Below are 14128 nucleotides of genomic sequence, written 5' to 3' on the forward strand. Positions count from 1 at the left end.
GGACTGCATTGGTGCTATAAGGGAGGCAGGGGTGGGACAGTGTTGGCTTGAGGGATTTAGGAGGGCGAGAACCTCTGTAATGTTAGGGAGGTGGGGATGTGTGGGCTCAGCCTGGGGGGTTTTGGGGAGGATGCGTCATCTGTGCTATCAGGGAGGCAGGAGTGGGATGAGATCAGCCTCTGATTCACCAACCATCGAAGCCAGGTGGGGAGGAGGTGGGGACGCATGTGTGTGAGTGAGAGGGACTTGGTGCAAATGGAGCCGTTGCCCCTGATCCTAGCAGGGGCGTGCCTGGACTGGTATGATATATGACAGCATGGAGCTTTCTCTGTAAAGGGCCAGATAGGAAATATTTCAGTCTTTGCTGACTGTACAATCCCTGTGGCAGCGAATCAACTCAGCCCTTGTAGCGTAAAAGCAACCTAGATGATCTCTTCTAGGGCACCTCTGTACCCATAGGCACACACATACATGCAGAAACTAGCATACCCATACACACACACGAATGCATAGCCACATGCCTTCACCTGGTAGATGCACATGTGTGTACATGCATGCATGCACATGTGTGTGCAATCTGTGCTTGCATACATACACACAAGTGTGCACCCAGGGACACATGCATTCACAGCACACACATGCACATGAATACACACACACATGCACATACAGAGCTGTACTCTGACATCATGGAGCTGCACAGTTCGAGAGAGGGTCAGGAGAGGCCCTCTGTGGACCTGCTGTGGAAGAGGTTGCATCCATCTGGAGTCCCAGAGTGGATAGACATGCAGGAGAGGCAGCCCTGGCTGGAACTGGCAGCTTCAGTCCGAGGGAGATCTGGACCTGTGGGGATATGGAGGGCTGTGGGGAGGAGAGGGCACCCAGCAAGACGGATGGGCATGAGCAGGCCAAGTGGGGCAGCAGACAGCAGAGGGTAGTTTATTCTGATGGGAAATGGAAAGGGGACCTTCCCGGAGGGAGCATGGCTCTTGGAGAGGCTGATAAGTCTGGTGTGTGCAGTGAGTGGTGGGATGTGTGTTGGGCCTCAAGGCACTGGGAGGGGGCCTGGATTCCAGGCACCATGAGCCAATGCCACCCTCTGCAGGTGTACATGAAGCTCTCGGTTCCCAAGGGCATCCAGTTTGTTGGGCATCCTGGCAAACGCCATCTGACTAAGAAGATGTGTGTGGCCCCTGGGGAGGCTGAGCCGGTTTGGGTCGTTCTGTCCTTCAGTGACCTGGGGCTCAACAACATCACAGGTGAGGACTCCACAGTTCTGAGGGTGTCCCCCTCTCCAGGCCACAAAAGGGTCCTGGCATTGACCCCAGTTGGGGATGAGGGCTGGATGGGGCAACAGGTAAGGTCAGGACTGTCCCAACGAAAATGGGACAGCAACCGGGGCAAGCAGGACAGAAGGAATGGGCCCAGGAGGAGTGGGGAGGTGGGCCCTGGGGTCTCACCTGTTGGGGGAGCTGGGCTCTTAAGATGCCAACCCATTGTAGCATGCACACATATAGACATGCATACACATACACAAATCCGTCCACACAGACACATGCCCGCATGTGTAGACATGCATACACACACAAATCCACACACTTACATGCCCACATGTGTAGATATGCATACACACACACACAAATCCACACACACACGCCCACATGTGCAGACATGCATACACACACAAATCAACACACACACATGCCCACATGTGTAGATATGCATACACACACACATAAATTCACACACACACACCCACATGGGAAGACATGCATACACACACACGAATCCACATACACAAACGCCCACATATGTAGACATCATACACACATAAATCCTCATATGTACACGCCCACATATGTAGACATACATACACACACACAAATCCACACACACATGCCTGCATGTGTAGACATGCGCACACACACACAAATCCACACACACATGCCTGCATGTGTAGACATGCACACACACACACAAATCCACACACACATGCCTGCATGTGTAGACATGCACACACACACACAAATCCATACACATAGACATGCCCACATGTGCAGATACGCATTGCACATGCAAACCTGTACAAACACATGCACACATGCACACACACTCACATACAAACTCGTACACACAAACATGGAAAAATGCACACACATGCATATACACACATATACATGTACAAATACATCCATATGCACACACAGATTTGTACACACAAACACACAAATGCACACACATGCATATGCACAACAAACTTGTACATACAAACATACACAAATGTACATACACACACACTACAAACTCATACACACAAATGCCCTCACATGCATATGCACAAACTCTTACACACATGCACAAATGCATGCATACGCACACATGAGCCTGTGCGTTCAAACACATGCATACATGTGCAGACATACACACGTGCGTGCATGCACACATCTGCATATACACACGCACATGCGCACACACACATATGCATGCGCACACACCTGGGACGAGGATAGGGATGGGACAGCCCCCACCCTGGGTGGGGACCTGTTCTGAGACCAAGACATCCAATTTCTGCAGCCAAAGCTCTTGCTTACGGAGACACAAATTGCTGCCGGGATGGGAGGTCCAGCAAACACCCGGAGGAGAATCACGCCGACAGGAGGGTCCCCATCGGGGTGGATCACGTCAGGCGCAGTGTGATGGTTGAGGTAAGGCGATGTCCTCATCTCTGGTGCTTGGCCAGGGCCTCATTTCTTCATCCAGGAAGCTGGGGCCAGCTGGAGTGTGTGGTCTGAGGCTGAGCCAGGGCCTGGGCAGCCTTCACGGGTTGTGCTTGAGAGCTCGGGGTGCCTGGACTTTGGGGTCCTTCCTCGTTGGAGGATCATGGTGGTCCGATACCTCCCTAAAGCGCAGAGTGGGCTTTGGTGAAGCAGCCTGGGGCTCTTGAAGGGCTGCAGCAGGTACCCCCTGACCCCTGGGTGAACTATTTAGGAAGACCGTGTCCCTCATCTCATGCTTGTCATAGGCATTTGTCATTAGTGAGCACCATGACTCAGCATTTGGGGCATTGTCCTTGGATGGCCTATGTAGGAAGGACACAGAGCTGAGGGGGGCAGGGGCAGGCGCCAGGATCTCACAGACCCCCTGGCTGTGAATCCGGGATCAGCCACTTACCCATCATCTTGGGAAGCATCCTGGCTTTCCAGCCCCGCTCTGCAAGACAAGAGGGGCTCACCTTCATAAAACGGGGTAGGAGACCAGAGGCGACACACACAGATGTCTCAGGGCTGGGCATGCAGTAGCCACCATGCCTCATCTTTTCTTGGCTGCTTGGACACATCAGAGCCCTACTGAGGCTCCGTTTGGTGCTGCACCAACAGCAGCCCCTAAAAGCAGCCCCAAGGGTGTCACATTCCCCAGAGGTCCAGCTGCAAACAGCTGCTCTCCCTCCCTGCTGGGATCCTGCTGGCCCTGAACACAAGTGGCTTCTGTTAGCACCAGGAGTCACGTGCCCACTGGGCAAAACTCCGGAGCGGTGACAGTGGACAGGTCACCGCTGTGGTGTCATTGATGCGATGTGATGGATTCCTCGGGGACAAGAGCACTGTCAGGTGGGGACCGAGATCTCTGTGAGCCGGCAGGATGAGATGGTCCTGATGGGGAAATGCAGAGACCCCTGGTCACCCTTTGCCCAGCCAGGGCATCCTCCCTGGGCCACAGCCTGCCCTCCTAAGGTCCAAGAAGGAGGCAGTGAGCCCGTCTGAACTGCAGAACCTGGAGGCCTGGTGTTTCTCAATGCACACAGAGGGACTCTTGAGGGTCTCCTTCCCCAGAGCCTTTCCTCCCATCCACGCCGCAGAATGATCTCTGCACCTGCAGTATCCACTTGTCCAGCTTTCTGCAGGCAGCTCTGGGGAAAGATATAGGCATCAGAAGACTTGAAATGTTGATGCAAAAGATGAAGCTACGATTAGAAAAGCAATTTATGAAACAAGAGGCACCAAGATGTGCGGCTTGATAAAGCAGCAAAATGCTCCTCCTGCCTCCTCCACTGGAGGGCTGTGGGTGCCACCTACTGAGCTGGACTTAGGAGCAAGAAGCTGGATAGGATGCATGGGTCAGTGGGGAAGCATCACCTGTGCACGGCCCATCATGGGTGCTGTACCAGGGTGGGGATGGCTTGACAGGTGCAGGCAGTACGGACACCACCCTGCCTTGCTCCCCTGCTGGCCTGCAAGGGAACTGCGATCCTCTATGTCTGCTGGGAGGCTGAGCACTTTCAGTCATCTCCACGTAAATTTCACTTCAGTGAAATTCCAAGGAGCAAAGAGGAGGCAGGAATAATTCGGGCCTCACTGGAGTGATACGAGGCTTGGCCAGCCAGGGAGTGGGCTCTGGAGTGACAGCCCCAGATTCGAATGGAACCGCTGGATGGTTAAATGAGAGTGTCAGTGGAAAGCCTCTCATGGTGTCTGGCCTGTCTACTAAAGACCCATGTGCTGTTGTCACACAGGCATTTATAACAGTCAGCTGGGAAATCCCATACCAAAGTCAGGGATACACTTCCTATTTTAGGAAACGTCCATCAGTTGATGAATTAGAGAAATGAATGTGGGTCGATGAAATGCAATTCCTCAATGCAATGGAATGTTATTCAACTGTGAAATGGAGTGAAGGGCCAGGTGTGGTGGCTCACACCTGTAATCCTCGGGCTTTGGGAGGCTGAGGCAGGAGGATGGCTTGAAGCCAGGAGTTGGAGGCTGCAGTGAGCTATGATTATGCCACTATACTCCAGCCTGGAAAACAGAGCCAGACCCTGTCTGAATGAATGAATGAATGAATGAATGAATGAATGAATAAATAAATAAATAAATAAATAAATAAATAAATAAATAATAAAATGAAGCATTGATCCATGCTACAACGTGGCTAAACCTAGAAAACGTGATACTGAGTGAAAGAAGACAGACACAGGCCAGGCACGGTGGCTCACACCTGTAATCCCAGCACTTTGGGAGGTCAATGTGGGTGGATCATCTAAAGTCAGGAGTTTGAGACCAGCCTGGGCAACATGGCAAAACCCCGTCCCTACTAAAAATGCAAAAATTAGCTGGGCATGGTGGCACACACCTGTAGTCCCAGCTCCTCAGGAGGCTGAGGAGGGAGGATTGCTTGAGTCCAGGAGGTGGGGATTGCAGTGAGCAACAGAGGGATTCTCGAGACACTGCACTCTAGCCTGGGCGACAGAGCCAGACCCTGTCTCAAAAAAAAAAAAAAGTCAAACACAAAAGGCCACATGGTGTACGATTCCATTTATATGAAATGCCCAGAACAGGCAAATCCAGAGAGGCCGAAAGGAATGAAGCACAGATCTGTGCTACAAGGTTGCAGAAAAGCCCAACCGGAGCTAGTATTCGTGGCATCATGTAAGCTCCATGTTCTGTGATCTGGCCCCGAGCCAGAATGGGCATAGAGGCAAAGGAGATTGGGACCAGGATGGACAAGTGCAGCCGGAGATGGGCTAACACTCAAGGAGCAAACCCAAGCCACGGCAGAGGGGCCGAGTGGAAGAGATGGGCATCACATTGGGGTCCTCTGTGAGCTGAGTCAGCAGAGGTTTCTTGGGACCCAGCAACCATGAGGAGTCCCTGAATTTGTGCCCAGGGCCCCAGCCAATGGTCATCCAGAGGCACAGCACGTGATTGTTATATCAGTTCGTTCTTACCTTGCTATAAAGAAATACCTGAGACTGGGTTATTTATTTATTTATTTATTTATTTATTTATATTATTATTGGTTTTTGAGATGGAGTCTCACTCTGTCACCCAGGCTGGAGTGTACTGGCGCAATCTCAGCTCACTGCAACCTCCACCTCCCAGGTTCCAATGATTCTTCTGCCTCAGCCTCCTGAGTAGTTGGGACTACAGGCGTGCACCACCACACCCAGCTAATTTTTATATTTTTAGTAGAGACGGGGTTTCACCATGTTGGCCGGGTTGGTCTTGAACTCCTGACCTCAGGTAACCTGCCTGCCTTGGTCTCCCAAAGTGCTGGGATTACAGGCATGAGCCACTGTGCCCGGCCATGACTGGATAATGAGTAAAGAAAAGAGGTTTAATTGGCTCACAGTTCTGTAGGCTGTACAGGAAGCATGGTTGGGGAGGCCTCAGGAAACTTACAATCATGGCAGGAGGTGAAGGGGAAGCAGGTGTGTCTTCCATGGCTAGAGCAGGAGGAGGAGGGAAGGGGGAGGTGCTTCACAGTTTTGTTGCTGTTGTTGTTGTTGTTGCTGCTGTTGTTGTTTTGAGATGGAGTCTCACTCTGTCGCCAGGCTGGAGTGCAGTGGCATGATCTCAGCTCATTGCAACCTCTGCCTGCCTGGTTCAAATGATTCTCCTGCCTCAGCCTCCCGAATAGCTGGGATTACAGGCACCCACCTCCACGCCCATATAATTTTTATATTTTTAGTAGAGATGGGGTTTCACTATGTTGGCCAAGATGGTCTCGATCTCTCGACTTCGTGATCTGCTTACCTAGGCCTCCCAAAGTGCTGGGATTACAGTTGTGAGCCACTGTGCCTGGCCGCTTCACAGTTTTAAACAACCAGACCTCATGAGAACTCACTCATTATCACGAGAACAGCAAGGGGGAAATCGCCTCCATGATCAAATCACCTTCCACCAGGCCCCTCTGCCAACCTTGAGGATTACAATTCAACATGAGATTTGGGCGGGGACGCAAATCCAAACTGTATCACTCGCCACCAGCAGAATGGATCTGGTTCTGTCTCTGTGGATTTGCCTATTGGACATTTTGTATCAGTGGAATCATACAGCATGTAGCCTTTTGCCTCTGGCTTCTCTCACTCAGTACAATGTGTTTAGGGTTCATCCACAGTGCAGCATGGATCCGTGCTTGCTTCTGTTGCTCAATCATATTCCATTGGATGGATGGACCACATTTTCTTTATCCATTCGCCTATGGTGGACATTTGGGTTATGTACAGTTTTTAGGATTATACAGCTGTTAAAAATCTACCGTGAGGTCAGGCACAGTGGCTCATGCCTGTAATCCCAGCACTTTGGGAGGCCGAGGCAGGAGGATCGCCTGAGGCCAGGAGTTTGAGACCAGCCTGGCCAACATGGTGAAACTCCGTCTCTACTAAACTATACAAAAAATTAGCCAGGCGTGGTGGTGGGTGCCTGTAATCCCAGCTACTCAGGAGGCTAAGGCAGGAGAATTGCTTGAACCTGGGAGGCAGAGGTTGCAATGAGCGGAGATTGCGCCACTGGACTCCAATCTGGGCGACAGAGTGAGACTCCATCTCAAAAAAAAAAAAAAAAAGAAGAAAAAGAAAGAAGCCACCGTGGGTTATAATAGCCGGGCCCTGCCCACTGCTCCCAATCGCTTTCCCAACAAGTGGCCAGGCTGGTAGACAGGGGGTTACTGAGGCCCAAGCAATGCTTCTGGGGCTTTCCCTGGTGCCTCCTAGCTTAGCAAATGACCTGTGGGCATCACGTGGGGCCTAGCAGGTGTGAGATGAAATTCTGGCAGGTGGATGGCTCGGTGTAGCCTGAGATGGTGTCCTCAGCCTCTCAGCACCAACCTTGAGAAGTTTACTAGGAGGTGGATGTGAGTGGGGACAAGCGTCTCCTGGTCTCATCAGTATAGACACATGACAATTTCAAGGAGAGCTTTGGAATGAAAGTAGGCAAGGATGAGAAAATATAACAAGAACTGACCGTCAGTAGCACTGAGAAGACTCCAGAACCCTTCTGAAGCATGATAACCCCATCACAGTGTGAGGTTGGGGGTCCTTATCCCCAACTTAGAGATGATGAAATGGGAGCCCAAAAGGTTGAGTGAGTGGCCCTAAGCTAGTCAGCAGGAATGGTTATATTAGGATTCACCAGAGAAACAGAAGTCCCCCCACCCCACACATACATAGAATGAGATTTGTTATACACACACACTCACACACATACATCTGTAGAACAGGTTTATCATAAGGTACTGGCTCATGCACTTACGGAAGCCGAGAAGTTTACAAGCTGTCCTCTGCAAGAGAGAGACCCAGGAGGCCAGGCGTGGTGGCTCACGCCTGTAATCCTAGCACTTTGGGAGGCCGAGGCAGGCTGATCACCTGAGGTCAGGAGTTTGAGACTAGCCTAGCCAACATGGTGAAACCCTGTCTCTACTAAAAATAAAAAAATTAGCTGGGCCTGGTGTTGGGTTCCTGTAATCCCCGCTATTTGGGAGGCTGAGGCAGGAGGATCACTTGAACTCAGGAGGTGGAGGTTGCAGTGAACCGAGATCGCGCCTTTGCACTCCAGCCTGGGCAACAGAGTGAGACTCCATCTAAAAAAACAGAACAAAACAAACAAAAAACAAAACAAAACAACAACAAAGAAAACACACAAACAAAAACAAGCTAGAGACCCAGGAAAGCCAGTGGTGTAGCTAGAAGATCTGAGAGCTGGAGAACCAATGGTGTAGATTCCAGCCCAGGTCTGAAGGCCTGGGAACCAGGAGCAGGAGAAGATCGATGTCCCAGCTCAAGCACTTGGGCAGAGAGTGGAACCAATCTTCCTCTGTCTTGTTCTATCAGAAGGAGCTCAACAGCTTGGATGGTGCCCACTTACATTGGAGAGGGCCGTGTGCCCTACTCAGTCTTCCAACACCAATGCTGATCTCTTGTGGAAGCACTTCCTGGACAAGCCCAGATAGATTGTTTAACCAGCTATCTGGGCATCCCGGAGCCCAGTCCAGTTGACACCTAGAATTGACTATCCTAGGTTGGGCATGGTGGCTCCTACCTGTAATCCCAGCACTTTGGGAGGCCGAGGCAAGCCGATTGCTTGAGGTCAGGAGTTCAAGACTAGCCTGGCCAACTTGGCAAAATCCTGTCTCCACTAAAAATATAAAAAATTATCCTGGCGTGGTAGCATGTGCCTGTAGTCTCAGCTACCTGGGAGGCTGAGGCATGAGAATTGCTTAAACCCAGGAGGCGGAGGTTTCAATGAACTGAGATCATACCACTGCACTCCAGCCTGGGCAACAGAGTGAGACACTGTCTCTAAATAAATAAATAAATAAATAAATAAATAAATAAATAAAATTGACCATCCTAATGGGGAAAGGAGCTGCCAGGCCACCTGGCTGCAGTTGCCCCATGTTAACCCTTTGAGGTCTGATCCAAGGGCCCCCACAGGGGCCATGTTGGTCAGACCAAGCCCTGCAAGGTGTAGGGGGTTAAATTCTGGGCATCCCTTTTTAAGAGACTGAGACAGCCGCCTTCTAGTATTTGGGGTCATCCATAGAAGAAGCAGAAGTGAGAACCCAGATGGAAGAGACAGGAGACAAGAGATGTGGTGGACAGACAGTGGGACCGAGCCCCATCCTTGGCAGATGGAGGAGCCCCTCTCACCATGCTCATGGATGTCAAATGAGGCCTCAGAACCTGGCCTCATTTGTCCTCATCAAGTCCCCTGCCCAGAGGGAGATGGGAGGACGGGGGTGGCTGGGAAGGTAGGGGTGTGAACCCCATGACAAGTTTAGAAGCAGTTGGTGAGTTTCTTTTGGCCAGCAAGGGGGAGCAGCCTCAGTTTCCCCATTGGAGCCTGGGAAGTGGGTGGCCCTGTCCTGCTCCACGCACCTGTGATCTTGGTGTGACCATGCTGATACCATGTAAACCCTGGAAGCACAATTACGTGCTCTGGACTTGAAGTCATTAGTGTGGGAGAGCCAGCTGCTCTGCTGAGCTGACTGTCCGCCTCACTGCCCCGGCACTCAGTTCTCCTTGTTTCTTTGTTTCAGGCCGAAGGAGTTCCCCGGGCGTACACCTACAGCGCATTCTTCTGTCCCAGTGGTGAGTCCCCCGTGCCCATCCTGCTAAGGTGTGGCCAGCTGGCTGGGTCAGGACTTTAGCCTTCCCCATTTCCCACACTGTGGGGGCTGTCCCACTGCAAAGTGAGTACCTGACCTTCCCGGGGGAAGGGGGCACTGTGGTTTAGGAAGAGCGATGTCCCAGCTAGGGACAGGCAGAGCCAGTGAGGGTGGGGCATCCACCACGCAGAGAATGAATACACAGGAATGTGCACTGCAGGTACCAAGCAAAGTTAGGCTGGCCGGGTGCGGTGGCTCATGCCTGTAATCCCAGAACTTTGGGAGGCTGAGGAAGGTGGATCATTTGAAATCAGGAGTTTGAGACCAGCCTGGCCAACACGATGAAACTTATCAATACTAAAAGTACAAAGTTGGCTGGGTGCGATGGCTCACGCCTGTAATCCCAGCACTTTGGGAGGCTGAGGCAGGTGGATCACGAGGTCAGGAGTTTGAGACCAGCCTGACCAACATGGTGAAACCCCGTCTCTACTAAAAATACAAAAAATTAGCTGGGCATGGTGACGCGCACCTGTAATCCCAGCTGCTCAGGAGGCTGAGGCAGGAGAATCACTTGAACCTGGGAGGCAGAGGTTGCAGTGAGCCAAGATCACGCCATTGCACTCCAGCATGGGTGACAGAGTGAGACTCCGTTTCAAAAAAAAAAAGTACGAAGTTAGCCAGGTGTGATTGTGTGTGCCTGTAATCTCAGCTGCTTGGGAGGTTGAATCAGGAGAATCTCTTGAACCCAAGAGGTGGAGGTTGCAGTGAGCTGAGATTATGCCACAGCATTCCAGCCTGGGTGACAGAGTGAGACTCTGTCTCAAAACAACGACAACAACAATAACACACGAGCCTGGACCTAAAGATCACACCTTACACAAGAATGAACCCAAAATGGATCATGGACTTACATGTAAAACTATAGTGCTTTTGGAAAAAAACATAAGACAACCTGGGCAACATGGCGAAATCCCATCTCTACAAGAAATTAAACAAACAAACAAACAAACAAAAACTTAGCCATATGTGGTGGTGCACACCTGTAGTCCCAGCTACTTGGGAGGTGGAAGTGGGAGGATTGCTTGAGCCCAGGAGGTAGAGGTTGCAGTGAGCCTTGTACCTCTGCACTCCAGCCTGGTTGACAGAGAGATACTCTGTCTCAAAAAAAGAAGTAAGGAAGGGAGGGAGGGAGGGAGACAAGGAAGAAGGAAGGAAGGAAGGAAGGAAGGAAGGAAGGAAGGAAGGAAGGAAGGAAGGAAGGAAGGAAGGAAGGAAAGAAAAGAAAGAGGAAGGGAAGGAAAGGAAAGGAAGGAAAAAAGAAGGAAGGAAGGGAGGAGAGAAGGAAGGAAGGAAGGAAGAAAAGAAGGAAAAAAAGATCTTGACTCACTGCAACCTCCATCTCCTGGGTTCAAGTGATTCTCCCATCTCAGCCTCCTGACTAGCTGGGATTACAGGCACCTACCACCACGCCTGACTAATTTTTGTCTTTTTAGTAGAGACAGAGGTTCACCATGTGGGTCAGGCTGGTCTCAAACTCCCAATCTCAGGTGGTCCACCTGCCTCAGCCTCCCAAAATGCTGGATTCTTTACCAAAGTTGAGCTCTCCTAGGTCCTTTGCATCTCTGTATAAATTCTGGAATCCGTTTAGCAATTTCTCCAAAAGAGCCTCCTGGGATTTTGATTGGGATTGCTTTGAATCTGTAGAACCATCTGGGGAAGAACTCACATGTTCATGATAGTCCATGAACATAGTCTAGCTTTCGTTGATTTGGGTTTTCTTTTGTTCCTCTCCTCAGCCTTTTCAATTTTCAGCACCTTGCTCATCTTTGGTCAGATTTATCCCTGAGCATCTTATCTTTTTGTTTTTTTAGAGAGGATCTTGCTTTAGAGAGAGTCTTGCTTGTTTTTAGAGAGAGAGTAACCCAGGCTGGAATGCAATGGTGCGATCATGGCTCACTGCAGCCTTGAACTCCTGGGCTCAAGCAGTCCTCCTGCCTTGGCCTCCCAAGTAGCTGGGATGACAGATACATGCCACTGCTAATTTAAAAACATTTTTGTAGAGATAGGAATCTTGCTCATTGTTAGGCCGACACCATTCCACCATGTGTGCTGAGTCACAGTGAGACCCACTCCTTGTGGTCCTGGTACTCACCTCTAGGTACCATCAGGGAAAGTGGGATGCCTCCAGGTGCCCTCTCAACTCCCCATCTCCTTTTCTCCATCCAGAGAGAGTCCACATCTCCACCCCCAACAAGTATGAGTTCCAGTATGTGCAGCGGCCACTGCACCTCACCCGCTTTGATGTGGCTGTGCGAGCTCACAATGATGCCCGTGTGGCCTTGTCTTCTGGGCCCCAGGACACAGCAGGCATGATCGAGATCGTCCTGGGGGGTCATCAGAACACCAGGTCATGGATCTCCACCAGCAAGATGGGAGAGCCCGTGGCCAGTGCACACACGGCCAAGATCCTCTCCTGGGATGAATTCAGAACATTCTGGATCAGCTGGCATGGTGGCCGTATCCAGGTATACAGCAGGACTCCCTGGAGCTTGTGCAGAAACCTCATGTTCCTCCAGTATTAGCTACTTCCTGTTCTGTGCCAGGCTCAGATGGGGGGTCGGGAGGAGCAAGGGAAACACAGGGCACCACCTCAAGTTGTTCTCAGTCTAGAGTCGCTTACCAAAAAAACATGTAGCAAGGGCTGTGGCAGAGGAAGCACCCAGGGATCTGGGAGCAGAGAGAGGAGGCAGGTGGGCAGGGAGAAAAGAAGAATGGACATGAGCAAGTGAAATGGGGGTTGAGGTGTGTTTTCTGGGCCAAGCAAAAAAGATATAGAAGCTAACACAGCTTCCTAACAGAGGAAGCTAATACAGTTTCCTAGAGGAAGAACATAACCGAAGTAGGTTTTGAAGTATGAATAGGAGTTCGCTAGGCAAAATGGGAGCAGAGTATGTTCTCCAGGCAGAGCAATAACATGTGCAAAGGTCCAGAGGTTCCAAGGAGCCCAGTGACTTCAGAATCTGCCGATGTCATGCCTTATGTTTCCGTCGGCTGTTTAATGGATGGGGTAACCTCTGGTTTTTCTCACCTCTGATCCCCCAAAGACCCTTCCTCACACTGTGAGTGTGGCTAAGGCCTCTGACCCTGGCCACAAAGTTGGTGTCACTGCCACCTGAGTGCCTACTGCCTGCTTCCCGCCAGTGTCCAGTAGCCTTGGTTTCTTTTTCCAGGTTGGCCACGGTCCAGAGCCGTCCAACGAGTCTGTCATTGTGGCCTGGACCCTCCCGAGGCCACCAGAGGTCCAGTTCATTGGCTTTTCCACTGGCTGGGGCTCCATGGGTGAATTCCGAATCTGGAGGAAGATGGAGGTGGATGAGAGCTACAGCGAGGCCTTCACCCTGGGGGTCCCGCACGGTGCCATCCCTGGGTCTGAGCGGGCCGCCGCCTCCATCATCGGTGCGTCTGTCCCACAGCCTGGCTTGGGGAGGTCAGGTGGCAAGAGCCAAGGTTGAGACTCCAGGCTTAGTCTCAAGCTGGGCTTTGCTGGGGACCTGTGTCCTGGGGTGTCCACCCATACACCCACTCACCTGACAAGCAGCTTCCAGTGCCTTCTCTATGCCCATCCATGTGCTGGGCATTGAGGCAGCCCAAGAGCTGACCCCAACGCCACCCTTGAGGGGCTTCTAGTCCAGTTGAGATGGCAGATCCAGAGCCCCCCCAGTCTAAACCTTATGCAGAAGTCAGGGTGGGGTGACCCCTAAGAACCTGCAGTGAGCCCTGTGAGGGCAGTGGGCCAAGGACAAGCTCCAAGAAAACACAAATGCCTGATGAAGTCAGCCAGTTATGGGGTGCAGGATGGAGGCCTTGGGGGTCTTGGTGATAGGGCAGGCGTCTGGAGCAGTTGCCGAGTAGAGGTGAGAGGCTCTGACTAGGGACATAGGAAGCAGCCTTAGGGGGCCTGTAGGGTTGGGATGTGTATTACTCTGTTTTCATGCTGCTGATAAAGACATACCCGAGACTGGGTAATTTATAAAGAAAAAGAGGTTTAATTGACTTTCAGTTTCACGTGGCTGGGGAGGCCTCACAATCATGGCGGAAGGCGAAAGGCACATCTTACGTGGCCAGAGGGAGAATGAGAGAATGAGAGCCAAGTGAAAGGGGTTTCCCCTTATAAAACCATCAGATCTCGTGAGACTTCTTCACTACCACGAGAACAATATGGGGAAACCACCCCCATAATTCAATT

At 51.3% G+C, this 14128-nt stretch overlaps 1 protein-coding gene across 1 annotated transcript in view; it reads left to right on the forward strand.

Moving 5' to 3' along the window:
* CPAMD8 (C3 and PZP like alpha-2-macroglobulin domain containing 8) overlaps nt 1-14128 on the forward strand; it is a 120355-nt gene that overhangs the window by 71332 nt on the left and 34895 nt on the right. Inside the window, 5 exon segments of the mRNA XM_007995665.3 lie at nt 1106-1259; nt 2575-2705; nt 9814-9865; nt 12109-12407; nt 13113-13338. Of these exon segments, the coding sequence (XP_007993856.3) occupies nt 1106-1259; nt 2575-2705; nt 9814-9865; nt 12109-12407; nt 13113-13338 (862 nt within the window).

This window comes from Chlorocebus sabaeus, chromosome 6 (assembly GCF_047675955.1).
Source record: "Chlorocebus sabaeus isolate Y175 chromosome 6, mChlSab1.0.hap1, whole genome shotgun sequence".
Lineage (NCBI taxonomy): Eukaryota > Metazoa > Chordata > Mammalia > Primates > Cercopithecidae > Chlorocebus > Chlorocebus sabaeus.